Here is a 13,661-nt window from a genome sequence, read left to right on the forward strand (position 1 = left end):
AAAAATCTACCATCGGACAGAATTGTGTCGTTTTTCATGATCACAGCAAACGGGTTGTTTGACAAGCAGTCATGACGCAGCATTTAGTCACGTCAACTGAATTTCACACTGAGCTTTGGAGGATAAAGGTTCGGCCCGGTACTGAACATGGATCCAATTCTGGGTCCACATCCAGACTGAGCCCAGGTTTTTCTGGTCTACTTTTTCTGTTTAACTGGATTTACCTTGTAGAAAACAACTCAATATGCTGAAAAACCAACATAAAAAGTTGATTTCTTCATATTTCCATCATAACACACCAGTGAACATCCAAACATTTTAATAATATTAGCTGTAATACCTCTCCCTGAGCCGTCACCTTATCGTGGTGGAGGGGTTTGTGCGTCCCGAAGATCCTAGCAGCTATGTTGTCGGGGGCTTTATGCCCCTGGTAGGGTCACCCATGGCAAACAGGTGTCTAGGGGAGGGACCAGACCAAGCACGGCTCATAGACCCCTATGACGACGACAAACCTGGGCATAAATGTTCCCTTGCCCGGACGCGGGTTACCGGGACCCCCCTCTGGAGCCAGGCCTGGAGGTGGGGTACGAGAGCGAGCGTCTGGTGGCCGGGCCTTCGCCCATGGGGCCCGGTCGGGCTCAGCCCGAAAGGGTTACATGGGCCCCACCTCCCGTGGGCTCACCATCTGCGGGAGGAGCCGTAGGGGTCGGGTGCAATGTGAGCTGGGCGGCAGCAAGGGGCGGGGACCCTGGCGGTCCGATCCCCGGCTGCAGAAGCTGGCTCTAGGGACGTGGAACGTCACCTCTCTGGTGGGGAAGGAGCCTGAGCTTGTGCGCGAGGTTGAGCGGTTCCGACTAGATATAGTTGGACTCACCTCGACGCATGGCTTGGGCTCTGGAACCAGTACCCTCGAGAGGGGCTGGACCTTCTTCCACTCTGGAGTTGCTCATGGTGAGAGGCGCCGAGCAGGTGTGGGCATTCTCATCAGCCCCCAGCTTGGTGCCTGCACGTTGGGGTTTACCCCGGTGGATGAAAGGGTAGTTTCCCTCCGCCTCCGGGTGGGGGGACGGGTCCTGACTGTTGTCTGTGCTTATGCGCCGAACAGCAGTTCAGAGTACCCACCCTTTCTGGGGTCCTTGGAGGGAGTGCTGGAGGGTGCTCCTTCTGGGGACTCCATTATTCTGCTGGGGGACTTCAATGCTCGCGTGGGCAATGACAGTGAGACCTGGAGGGGAGTGATTGGGAGGCATGGTCCCCCCCCTCTGAACCCAAATGGTGTTTTGTTATTGGACTTCTGTGCTCGTCATGGATTGTCTATAACGAACACCATGTTCCAGCATAAGAGTGTCCATATGTACACCTGGCATCAGGATTCCCTGGGCCGCAGTTCAATGATCGACTTTGTAGTCGTATCGTCGGACCTGCGGCCACATGCCTTGGACACTCGGGTGAAGAGGGGGGCGGAGCTGTCAACTGATCACCACCTGGTGGTGAGTTGGCTCAGATGGTGGGGGAGGAAGCCGGTCAGAGCTGGCAGGCCCAAACGTGTTGTGAGGGTCTGCTGGGAACGTCTGGCTGAGTCCCCTGTCAGAGCGAGCTTCAACTCCCACCTTCAGCAGAGCTTCGAACATGTCCCGGGTGAGGCGGGGGACATTGAGTCCGAATGGGCTGTGTTCCGTGCCTCTATTGCTGAGGCGGCCGGCCGGAGCTGTGGCTGCAAGGTCGTTGGTGCCTGTCGTGGCGGTAATCCCAGGACTCGTTGGTGGACACCAGCAGTGAGGGATGCTGTCAAGCTGAAGAAGGAGTCCTATCGGGCCTTTTTGGCCTGTGGGACTCTGGAGGCAGCTGATGGGTACCGACGGGCTAAGCGGCATGCGGCTTCGGCCGTTGCCGAGGCAAAAACTCGGGCATGGGAGGAGTTCGGCGAGGCCATGGAGAAAGACTTCCGGACGGCTTCGAGGAGATTCTGGTCCACCATCCGGCGGCTCAGGGGGGGGAAGCAGTGCTCCATCAATACTGTGTACAGTGGAGATGGGGAGCTGCTGACCTCAACTCGGGACGTTGTGGGTCGGTGGAGGGAATACTTCGAAGACCTCCTCAATCCTACCAACACGGCTTCCCATGAGGGAGCAGAGCTGGTGGACTCAGGGGTGGACTCTCCTATCTCTGGGGCTGAAGTCGCTGAGGTGGTCAAAAAGCTCCTTGGCGGCAAGGCCCCGGGGGTGGATGAGATCCGCCCGGAGTTCCTTAAGGCTCTGGATGCTGTGGGGCTGTCCTGGCTGACACGCCTCTGCAGCATCGCGTGGACATCGGGGGCAGTACCGCTGGATTGGCAGACTGGGGTGGTGGTTCCCCTTTTTAAGAAGGGGGACCGGAGGGTGTGTTCCAATTACAGGGGAATCACACTCCTCAGCCTCCCTGGTAAGGTCTATTCAGGGGTCCTGGAGAGGAGGGTCCGCCGGATAGTCGAATCCCGGATTGAGGAGGAGCAGTGTGGTTTTCGTCCTGGTCGCGGAACAGTGGACCAGCTCTATACCCTCTCTGGGGTCCTGGAGGGGGCATGGGAGTTTGCCCAACCAGTCTACATGTGCTTTGTGGACCTGGAGAAGGCATTCGACCGTGTCCCCCGGGGGCTCCTGTGGGGGGTACTCCGGGAGTATGGGGTACCGGACCCCCTTGTACGAGCTGTCCGGTCCCTGTACGACAGGTGTCAGAGCTTGGTCCGTATTGCCGGTAGTAAGTCGGATTCGTTTCCGGTGAGGGTTGGACTCCGCCAAGGCTGCCCTTTATCACCGATTCTGTTCATAACTTATATGGACAGAATTTCTAGGCGCAGCCGAGGGGTTGAGGGGATCCGACTTGGTGGCCTCAGGATTGGGTCCCTGCTTTTTGCGGATGACGTGGTCCTGTTGGCTTCGTCTGGTCGTGATCTCCAGCTCTCGCTTGAGCGATTCGCGGCCGAGTGTGAAGCGGCTGGGATGAGAATCAGCACCTCAAAATCTGAGACCATGGTCCTCAGCCGGAATAGGGTGGATTGCCCTCTCCGGGTCGGGAGTCAGGTCCTGCCTCAAGTGGAGGAGTTTAAATATCTCGGGGTCTTGTTCACGAGTGAGGGAAGGATGGAGCGTGAGATCGACAGACGGATCGGTGCGGCGTCTGCAGTAATGCGGGCTCTGCGCCGGTCCGTCGTGGTGAAGAAGGAGCTGAGCCAGAAGGCGAAGCTCTCGATTTATCAGTCGATCTACGTTCCTACCCTCACCTATGGTCATGAGCTGTGGGTCGTGACCGAAAGAACGAGATCTCGTATACAGGCGGCTGAAATGAGTTTCCTCCGCAGGGTGGCCGGGCTCTCCCTTAGAGATAGGGTGAGGAGCTCGGTCATCCGGGAGGGGCTCAGAGTAGAGCCGCTGCTCCTTCGCATCGAGAGGAACCAGTTGAGGTGGCTCGGGCATCTGGTCAGGATGCCTCCTGGACGCCTCCCTGGTGAGGTGTTCCAGGCACGTCCCTCGGGGAGGAGACCCCGGGGAAGACCCAGGACACGCTGGAGGGATTACATCTCTCGGCTGGCCTGGGAACGCCTCGGGATCCCCCCCGCAGAGTTGGCAAATGTGGCTGGGGAGAGGGAAGTCTGGGCTTCCCTGCTTAGGCTGCTGCCCCCGCGACCCGACCCCGGATAAGCGGCAGAAGATGGATGGATGGATGGATGGATGGATAGCTGTAATATTTAAGTGAACTTGGAAAACGTGCGAGGCAGTCGACCAACCTTCATTCAATACAGTTCAATTAAAATTTATTTAAATACCGTCAAATAACAGCAATGCCATCTTAAGACGCTTTACAGACAGAGAAAAAAACATAATGAAATTCATAACAGCCTACAAAAGGAAACCAACAGATTGAGTTGGAGGTCCGACCCAATCTCCCATCCTGAGCAAGCACACTGGCGACAGTGGGAAGGAATAATAGAGAGAAAGAAGCTCAGTGTATCAGGAAATGTCCCTCAACAGTCTAAACCTATAGCAGCATAACTAAGGGATGCTAACCATCCCTAGCTATAGGACTTATCAAAAAGATAAGTCTTCAGCCTAGTCTTAAAGGTGGGGAGGGTGTCTGCTTCCCTAACACTAACTGGGAGCTTATTCCATAAGAGAGGGGCCTGATAACCAAAGGCTCTGCCTCCTGCTCGGCTCTTTGAGACTCTAGGAACCACAAGTAAGCCTGCAGTCTGCGAACGAAGTACTCTACTTGGTATATAAGGAACAATGAGGTCTTTGATATATAGTGGTGCCTGGCTGTGGAGGGCTTTATATGTAAGGAGAAGGATTTTAAATTCTATTCTAGATTCAACAGGCAGCCAATGAAGAGAGGCTAAAACTGGAGACATATGATCTCTCCTGCTGGTTCTGGTCAGGACTCTGGCTGCAGAATTCTGGATCAGCTGAAGGGTTTTCAGGGCATATTTAGGACAGCCCAGTAATAGAGAGTTACAGTAATCTAGTCTCCAAGTAACAAAAGCGTGAACCAGTTTTTCTGCATCACTCCGAGACAGAATGTCCCTAATTTTGGCTATATTACGTAAATGAAAGAAGGCTGTTTTAGTAACCTGCTTAATATGTGGGCCAAAGGACAGGTCAGGGTCAAATATTACTCCAAGGTTTCTCACTGTAGCACTGGAAGCTAAAGTAATGCCATCCAGGTTCATTACAAAACTGGAAAATTTAGCTCTGAGTTTTTCAGATCCAAAGAGAATGACTTAGTCTTATCTGAGTTTAAGAGGAGAAAATTTCTAGACATCCAAGTCTTTATGTCTATGAGACAATTTTGTAGCCTATCGGGCTGATTTGTTTCATCTGGTTTAAAGGATAAGTATATATGAACGAACTGAAGTCTATCAGATAAATATGATTTAAACCAGCTTAACGCTGTACCTGTAATTCCAATCACCTGTTCTAGTCTCTGTAACAGAATGTTATGATCGACTATATCAAATGCAGCACTAAGATCAAGCAAGATAAGTACGGACACAAGTCCTTTGTCTGAGGCCATAAGAAGGTCATTAGTAACTTTCACCAATGCTGTCTCAGTGCTATGATGAGCTCTAAATCCTGACTGAAACTCCTCGCATAAATTATTTCTGCTCAGGTGGGCATGTAGCTGAGCGGAAACTATTTTCTCCAGAATTTTGGACATAAACGGGAGGTTAGATATAGGTCTATAATTTGCTATCACCTCTGGATCCAGAGATTGCTTTTTAAGTAAAGGCTTGATTACAGCAGTTTTAAATGATTGTGGTACATATCCTGTCACTAAAGACATATTGATAAGATTTAGTAGTGATGTATTAATTAAAGGGAAAATGTCCTTAAAGAGGCTCGTTGGGAGAGGGTCTAAGATACAGGTGGATGGTTTAGATGAAGCTATTATTTTAGTTAATTCAGAGGGTTGGACAGGACAGAAACTATTTAGACACAAGTCAGATCCTGGTTCTAAGGATGCTTCGGAGACCACAACAGGCTCAACATTATAGGTAGAAGGAAGAATATTGTGAATTTGATCTCTAATAGTGTCAATTTTATTCCTGAAAAAATACATGAAATCATCACTGCTAAGTGAGAAAGGAATACATGGCTCCACAGCGCTCCGGCTCCTAGTAAGCCTAGCTACAGTGCTGAAAAGAAACCGAGGGTTGTTTTTGTTTTCCTCTATCAATGATGAATAATAAGCTGTTCTTGCCGTACGTAAGGCTTTTTTGTATACAATTAAACTTTCTTTCCAGGTTAAGTGAGACTCCTCTAGTCCTGATGAACGCCATCTGTTTTCCAAACGCCTTGACGCCTGTTTTAGAGCTCGAAGCTGGGAATTAAACCAGGGAGCCTTCATAATCTTACCTAATTTCTTCTTCTTTAGGGGAGCAACATTATCCAAGGTTGTACGCATTGAAGCTGTTATAGTATCAGCATGTTGATCAATCTGAGCAGGAGTAAGGCTTAAAGGGGGACTCTCAGTCATGCTAACACATGGTAGATGTGAAAAAATTGATTCAACTGATTGTTTAAATTTTGTAATATTATTGTCTGAAAAACATCTACTATAGTAGAATTTATTTTTGGTCAGTGAGTAATCAAATAAAGTGAATTCAAAGGTTAATAAGAAGTGATCGGACAAGACAGGGTTTTGAGGAAAAACTTTGAGCTTATCAGTCTCAATACCATATGTTAGAACCAGATCAAGAGTATGGCCATGAGAGTGAGTGGCTCCATGGACATTTTGTGAAAACCCAACTGAGTTTAGAATAGAGCTAAAGGAAATGTTTAAACTATCATTTTCATCATCAACATGAATATTAAAATCACCTAGTACAATGACCTTATCAGTAGTCAGCACTAACTCAGACAAGAGATCAGAGAATTGGGTCAGCACATATTTCCATCATACGAGTGGAAGTTGTCTGAACATGTTTGTTTTTTATAAATCATCCTCCAGGGTGATCACTAAAAAAAGACTTTTATTTTGAAACCACATAAAGAGGATATTGCATCAGCCAAACACATCTGAAAGACCCAGAAACGTGGGAGGGGAGCAAGTCTCATATTTGTTTGTTTTGTCTGACCACTTTTGAATATTGTGGGACAAAACCCCCAAAACTTACATTTTATTCTTACATTTAGCAAACATTAGCGGACATGGAAAATGTTATGTGGGGAGACTGCTGCTCTTCTACATAATAAAGTTTGTAAAGAGATTCATCAACCACGTTGTTGCCTCTGAATCATAAACGTTATATTTTACGACCTTTTAGCTTTATCCTGAAGAATAAACAGAAAACTGGAACCAGAATTGAACACATTCAGTTTAATTTCGTCGGACAGTTCATCTTCTGATCACAAACATGTCATTTCCAGGTGTTTAGGATCTGGCTTACTTCGTCACACTGATCAATATCTTAATCTGATGATCGGAGGTTCCTGCACACAGCTCAGCTTCATGATAATTAAACAGAATTCCAGCTGGAAACTAAAACTAACTCAACATAATTCAGCCTAAAAATAAAATCCTGAGCTCAGCTTCAGGTTCACTAATTTAACTGAAACATCAGCAGACCAGAGCGAGGGATGCTGGTGGGGGCGGGGCTTATCCAGAGAGGTCAGCGGGACAGCAGAGGAAGGTCGCTTGAGTTCATGATGAGGCTGGAGTCAAGGTTCAGGCTCTCTACAAGTCAGGAGACCAGAGAAAACAGGTTATTGATTAATCAGCATCCAACAGATTTATCGTGATTTATGGTGTCCCTCAAGGGTCAATTTCAGTTCCGATTGTCCACGTTCCTCTATGGTAATGCTGATGATACGATTCTTTACATCACCACGTGTCCTGATGAAACTCACCTACAGATGTTCTGTTTAACTGTGTTTTACATATTCAGATGGTTTCTTACACTATTTTAGTCCTGAAGCTCACAGACAGGAAGTGTCTTTGAACCACCCAAACAAGTAAAAACAACCTTATTCAGTGCTACAATGTAAAATGGCCTTTGGTCTTAGCATTAGCCAGCTAACATGGGAGTCTACAATTTTAGCAATGCTGCTAACGCAAGACCCCAGGGTGTGTTAGCGTTAGATGCTAATGCGAGACCCCAGGGTGTTAGCGTTGGATGCTAATGCTATACCCCAGAGTGTTAGCATTAGATGCTAATGCTATACCCCAGGGTGTTAGCATTAGATGCGAATGCGAGACCCCAGGGTGTTAGCATTAGATGCGAATGCGAGACCCCAGGGTGTTAGCGTTAGATGCTAATGTGAGACCCCAGAGTGTTAGCGTTAGATGCTAATGCGAGACCCTCAAGGTGACAGTGCTAGATGCTAAAGCGAGACCCCAGGGTGTTAGCATTAGATGCTAATGCGAGACCCCGGGGTGTTAGCATTAGATGCTAATGTGAGAACCCAGGATGTTAGCATTAGATGCTAATGTGAGAACCCAGGTTGTTAGCATTAGATGTTAATGCGAGAACCCAGGGTGTTAGCATTAGATTCTAATGTGAGAACCCAGGGTGTTAGCATTTGATGCTAATTTGAGAACCCAGGGTGTTAGTATTAGATGGTAATGTGAGAACCCAGGCTGTTAGCATTAGATTCTAATTCGAGAACCCAGGCTGTTAGCATTAGATGCTAATGTGAGACACCAGGGATTTAGCGTTGGATGCTAATGCGAGACCCCAGGGTGTTAGCATTAGATGCTAATGGTAGACCCCAGGGTGTTAGCGTTAGACGCTAATATAAGACCCCAGGGTGTTAGCGCTAGATGCTAATGCGCGATGTTAAAGTGTTTTTCTGATGCCAACCTTGGTCAAAGTTCAGTTTCTTGTTGGAAGATCCGTCTCCGAGTCCTTCGATGTCCACCAGGTCACTGTTTACATCCGAGTCGTTCAGGGCGCTCAGCGTCACGTCTGCAGGGGGAAAAAGTTCGATCAGAAACTTCCAGAGTTTCCTTCAGGTTGTTTAATTCACAGACTTTTACCTGCCGTCTTCTGCTTCTTGATGGGCGGGGCCAGAGACGGGCTATTTTGCATCCCTGTCGCCACGACAACTTGCGATGTCGGCACGGAAATCATGGCGGGAGCGGCTGGTGTGGGGGTCTGCGTCATGGAAACGGCGGGTTTCTTGATGGTTTTCTTGGAGGACTCGGAGGAGATGGGGACCCTGCTGTCCTCGTACAGCTTTCTCTTCACCGTGCTCTTTATCTGAGCTCTGCAGGGGAAGAACGGGTCAGAACCAGCGCAGACTGGGTCAGAGGAGAGGTTACCATCATGCCCTGAACATATGTCCTGCTTTGGTTCTCGGTGAGCGCCTGGATGTGGACTCTGTCTGTCTCTGTACAGTTTCAGATTCTGCAGTGAGACAATGCCAACATGCTGGTCTGTGCTCCTGCTGGGTTCAGGCGGACTGCTCCTTTAACACTTACACAGTGCGTTCTTTGATCACGGAGCTGATGTTGTTCAGGTCATCTCCAAAGCGACGCACCGCCAAGCGCAGCATCTCGATCTCCGTCTCCGTCCACTTGGCTCTGAGGACGAACACAGCGTCAGACTCTGCGGCTGGTGGGACAAACTGAACACCATCAGACCAGGCAGGAACCGGAAAGCGGTTCAGGTCCAGGATCTGGAACCAGCTGCCCTTTATTGGCTTGTTGGGAGGTTGTACTGGTAACTGATAAATCTGCATGTGGAAGGAGTGGACAGAGAGGAAGATTGATGATGATGAGGAGCTCATTCTACAGTTTAGGACCAGCAGCTGAAAAAACTCCTAACTTTAATGTGAATGCTCCTCATACACAAAGCAGGTGTGTTTCTGTGTGTCTCTAGAATATTGTGCTACATGGTGAGAATTGTCCACATCTGTAATAATTATATTTATTACGACTCTGGCTGTGTGTGTGTGTGTGTGTGTCACTATACACCCTGAAGAAGCCGATTTATTGACTCATGCTGGTTTTTATGAAAGGCCTTTTATTGTAAAGCCCATATACATACCTCGGTGAGTTACGGGGCGTTACCATAGCAACGTGTTAACCAGCTGGTTCAGATCAGCTGTCTTTTAACAGGTGAATGAGAGAAATGCGCTGTAGCCTGACAGCGGTTGTTTGGCATAAAAAGTACATCGAGGCCAACGTAAAATAGTTCCTTTACTTCAGCAAATGTTGTAGAAAATAAATACAAATTTCTTATAAAATGTTTCCTGTGTGGGACCGTGGTATAAGCGGATTAAGCAACTCAGAACCGTGCATTAGACAGTTATAATGCACGACACGGCGTCTAGAACACCACGACGCGCAGCGTTGTTTAATCCTTACTTGTTTCTATTCAGTTTACAACAGTATTTATACTTTGTGAAGACAAAACTTTAAGTTATTTTTTTTCTAAAATTTGTGGGATCATGAAGACATTGTTTGAAAGCCACGGTTTAATGTTAAATAAATTCATGTTGTTAAAGATAAGAGGATAATCGTGTTCAATAATCGAGATCTCAATTTCAGTCAAAATAATCCTAATTTTTGCCATAATTGAGCAGCCCTACCAGCTAGCTTGACCTGCTAGCTAGAACTGTCCGTTGGCCGGTTGTTGGTTTGTAAACCAGGATTTTGTAAACTCCTGCAGGTGTTGAGCAACAACAAAGACATTTTTTTTAAATAAGTCTGACCTGAACTGGTTTGGGAAGTTGGAAGTTTGCTTGCGCCATCCTTGTTGAGAAACAGTTAACAGCAACGTAAGTTAACTGAATGGCAGCTAACTGTTAGCTGTCCAACATGGCGCCGTAACAATGTGACGTCACTGAGTTATCTGTTCATCGTGTACAGAGACAGAGAAAACCACTGAGCTAAAGCTGAACGCTGTCAGTCCAGGTGGGCATAAAGACTCCTCACACCTGGCAGCAAGGCGTTCAGGTGCGGAGGGAAACCTGAGTGCGTCTCACCCTGCAGGGCTGGAATCGGACACCGGATGCAGCTGCATGGTCAGCTCTCCCAGCTTGGTGAAGGCAGCTCCAGCTGCAGAGAAGATCTCGCCCACCTGCAGAGAAACACATTCATGTTGGCGTAGCAGCAGGTGCTGGAGATAAACACCAGGCTGGAGAGTTTCCATCTCCAGCCTGAAGAAACACATCAGACTGCTGCATGTATGTCTACAGACATATCATCATGTTCAGCAGTTTCACACAGACAGACAGACTTTTAACTGAATTTAGATTCTTTTGATTTAAGGGGGGAAAAGTTAATCAGCTTTTCATGAGGTTTGTGTTTGTTCTATAAGATGTAAGACTGATGCTGATGGAGTTCTTCTTGAACCAGAACTGATCCTCAGAAACCAGGTGAGAGCCTACCTTAGCAGAGGCTGACGTCATTTCTCTGGAGCAGCAGGAGCTTTTATTTTCTGTCTAAAAGCCAGATGGGAACAAAACAACAGAAAGCTAGCTGCTAGCGACAGTTAGCTCCTGTTAGCTACAGTTAGCCTAGCTGCTAGCCACAGTTAGCTCCTGTTAGCTCGCCTGCAGCCGTTAGCAGGCTTCCATACACGCTTCGGTGGGATTTTAAAATAATTTAGAGCTTTGAATAAATTCCACAAATATAATTTTTAGACTTGAGCTTTATGGCTTAATATTTACATATTCAGGTGAAAAATGTTTCTATCACAACAAAGGTTCACAGACAGGATGCGGAGAATGCTGCGCGAACATCCAGATGGAACACCATTGGTCAGCTTCAGAGGAAGAGGTGGGGCTTGTAGATTCTGACATTTGATTGGTTGACCGAGCTGCTGGTCGCGGAACTTACCGAATGTCACCGAGGGAAGCCGAGCGGACAAGGATCAGCTGACTTCCGAAGCTCTGTCCTTCCATGGCTCGATCTTCATTTGTTTAGAGAATCAAACAGAAAATCAGTTTCTGATCCACCCATCTAGCAGGTGGTTAAACCCAGACATGCCGTCGCTTCTGTTCTGCGGGCCGAAGATGGCCGCGTGCGGAATCGTAATCAGCATCTGGGGGGTCATCATGCTGGTAAGGGAGCTGGCTATTTCCTGGAAGGAAATGCGAGCGATTTCGACACTGGGAGTATTTTTTTGTTGGTTGGTTCCTTTAAAATGTGTATAAAAATTACAAATTAGACCTGATTGTTAAAAAATCTTCGTTAGTTTGAGAAATGCAAAGGAAGGAAAGATGGAGTTTGTGGATAATTCCTGAAGTCAAACATGTTGCCGGTAAATAGACCGAGCCCACTTACACCTACCTGACCGACCAAAGCTGATTATGATACAACCAGGATACAACCTGTTTATTTTATTCATATCTTTATGTACATTTTTAATTGAAGAATGACGATTCATTAATGATTCTCTTGTATAAGTCTTTATGTTTTAATGTAAAATCGATACTTGTAGTTTATTTAGAGTTATACATTTATTAGAATCAGATCGTTTATTATTACAAGTATTATTTTTTTTTTAAAAATAATAAAAACGGTTTTATCGGTGTTAAATGGTAGAAATAGATGTTTCTCTTAAATGTCATGTGACTTATTTTGTCGTCACGTGATCACGTGGTTACTGTTATAAGTCATTTTCCCCACTTCTGCATAACCTGGACTTTATTTTTAGCTTTGCTAGTAATAAAGTTAATTGTCAGAAATACAGATATATTCTTGGAAAGAAAAAAGATACACACATATATACGTGTAAATATATATATGAAATAATATATTGCTGATATTTGTAGATTTAAAAACAAAAGAAATGTCAAAACCTTTTTTTGTTCGTCATTTTTCTTGATTTCAATCAGGAAAAAACAACACAGTAGCCGATCATCATTCTGCTGCTATAATGCCCAAGAAGACAAGTAAAAACAATAAAAACGACAAAAGAAATTTTCATGAATTACTTTTGTTTATATGAAAAAAAGAAATAGTGATACTTGATTTTTCCACTCAATATTCCCACCTCTAATGTATCACCATATCAACACCATATCACCACCAAAACGTGTGTTTGTGTGTGTGTGTGTGTGTGTGTATGTATGTATATATATATATGTATATATATATATGTGTGTGTGTGTATGTATATATGTGTGTACGTATATATATATATATATATATATACATACATACATATACACACACACACACACACACGGAAGTCGGATTTATTTAAAAATAAAAACTAAAAAAAAAAAACCTTGCAAAATTGAGCCAAGTAAGAAAAGTACTGACGTCTTATTGGTTCGTCCTGGAATGCTTTATTTCCCCCAGAAGCGTTCTCGTCCCTCGTGTTGACCGTGTCCGCTGTCCTTTTTCAGGCCATGTTGGGGATCTTCTTCAGTGCCAAGTCGGCTGTCCTGATCGAAGACGTCCCGTTCACCGAGGAAGACATTCGGAACGAGTGAGTGATCTCACCAAATAAAACATCTCAACATGCCTGATGAACTTCTTGTCTCAGAACAAAGTGTAAATAAAGTTTCTGACCTGTCTCCCAGTAAAAATCCTCCCCAGAACATCTACAGTCTCTACAACCAGGTGGGCATCAACTGCTTCATCGCCGCTGCCGTCTACGTGGCGGTGGGCGCCGTCTCGCTCTGCCAGGTGCGGCTCAACAAGCGGCAGGAGTATATGGTCACATAGAGACCATACAGACTGCCAAAGACCACGTCCACAGCGGTCAGGGCCATCTGACTGGTTGATGTTAATGAAGGGGCGGGGTCTTGTGATATATAGCCCCACCCCTTTTGTTAATAAATGAATATTTATTGCAGATGTAAATGTTTATTGTTGGTGTTGAAATGTCCCATCATTCCTGAGAGTCGGAGACCCTCGTCCATCTTTCCCCCGATGCTCCAGATGTTTCCTGGATGAATTTAAATAAAGTTATTGTCTTCAATGTTGGATAAAACCTGCTGGATGATTCTGTTCAATAAAGTCTGATTGTGAGAAAAAAAAAAGTTTTTCCTCATTTCCAGTCCAGACAAATACAGACCTTAGACAGGTCATGTACTACAGTAGTACTACTAACAGTCATTTACTACAGTAGTACTAACAGTCATTTACTACAGTAGTACTACTAACAGTCATTTACTACAGTAGTACTACTAACTGTCATGTACTACAGTAGTACTAACAGTCATTTA

The 13,661-nt window shown here is 46.1% G+C and overlaps 2 protein-coding genes across 3 annotated transcripts; one reads left to right on the forward strand and one right to left on the reverse strand.

Moving 5' to 3' along the window:
• Window positions 1-6,819: 6,819 nt before the first annotated feature.
• Window positions 6,820-11,209, reverse strand: bacc1 (BPTF associated chromatin complex component 1). 2 transcript variants are annotated; one of them, XM_079248020.1, is made up of 6 exons: window positions 10,869-11,209; window positions 10,464-10,558; window positions 8,956-9,057; window positions 8,512-8,741; window positions 8,336-8,440; window positions 6,822-7,209 (listed from the first exon to the last, which is right to left on the reverse strand). In XM_079248020.1, exons 1-6 carry the CDS (start codon window positions 10,887-10,889, stop codon window positions 7,145-7,147), a joined length of 618 nt encoding a protein of 205 aa, XP_079104146.1. In that variant the 5' UTR covers window positions 10,890-11,209; the 3' UTR covers window positions 6,822-7,144. The 2 variants fall into 2 exon arrangements, with proteins under 2 accessions (XP_079104147.1, XP_079104146.1); XM_079248021.1 differs by lacking the exon at window positions 8,956-9,057 and having other exon boundaries at window positions 6,820-7,209.
• Window positions 11,210-11,300: 91 nt separating this feature from the next.
• On the forward strand, window positions 11,301-13,460 carry rnasekb (ribonuclease, RNase K b). Its single transcript, XM_079247940.1, has 3 exons — window positions 11,301-11,543; window positions 12,837-12,919; window positions 13,014-13,460. Exons 1-3 carry the CDS (start codon window positions 11,466-11,468, stop codon window positions 13,156-13,158), a joined length of 306 nt encoding a protein of 101 aa, XP_079104066.1. The 5' UTR covers window positions 11,301-11,465; the 3' UTR covers window positions 13,159-13,460.
• The last annotated feature ends 201 nt before the right edge of the window (window positions 13,461-13,661 follow it).

Source organism: Telmatherina bonti (assembly GCF_933228915.1).
Source record: "Telmatherina bonti genome assembly, chromosome: 10".
Taxonomy (NCBI): Eukaryota; Metazoa; Chordata; class Actinopteri; order Atheriniformes; family Telmatherinidae; genus Telmatherina; species Telmatherina bonti.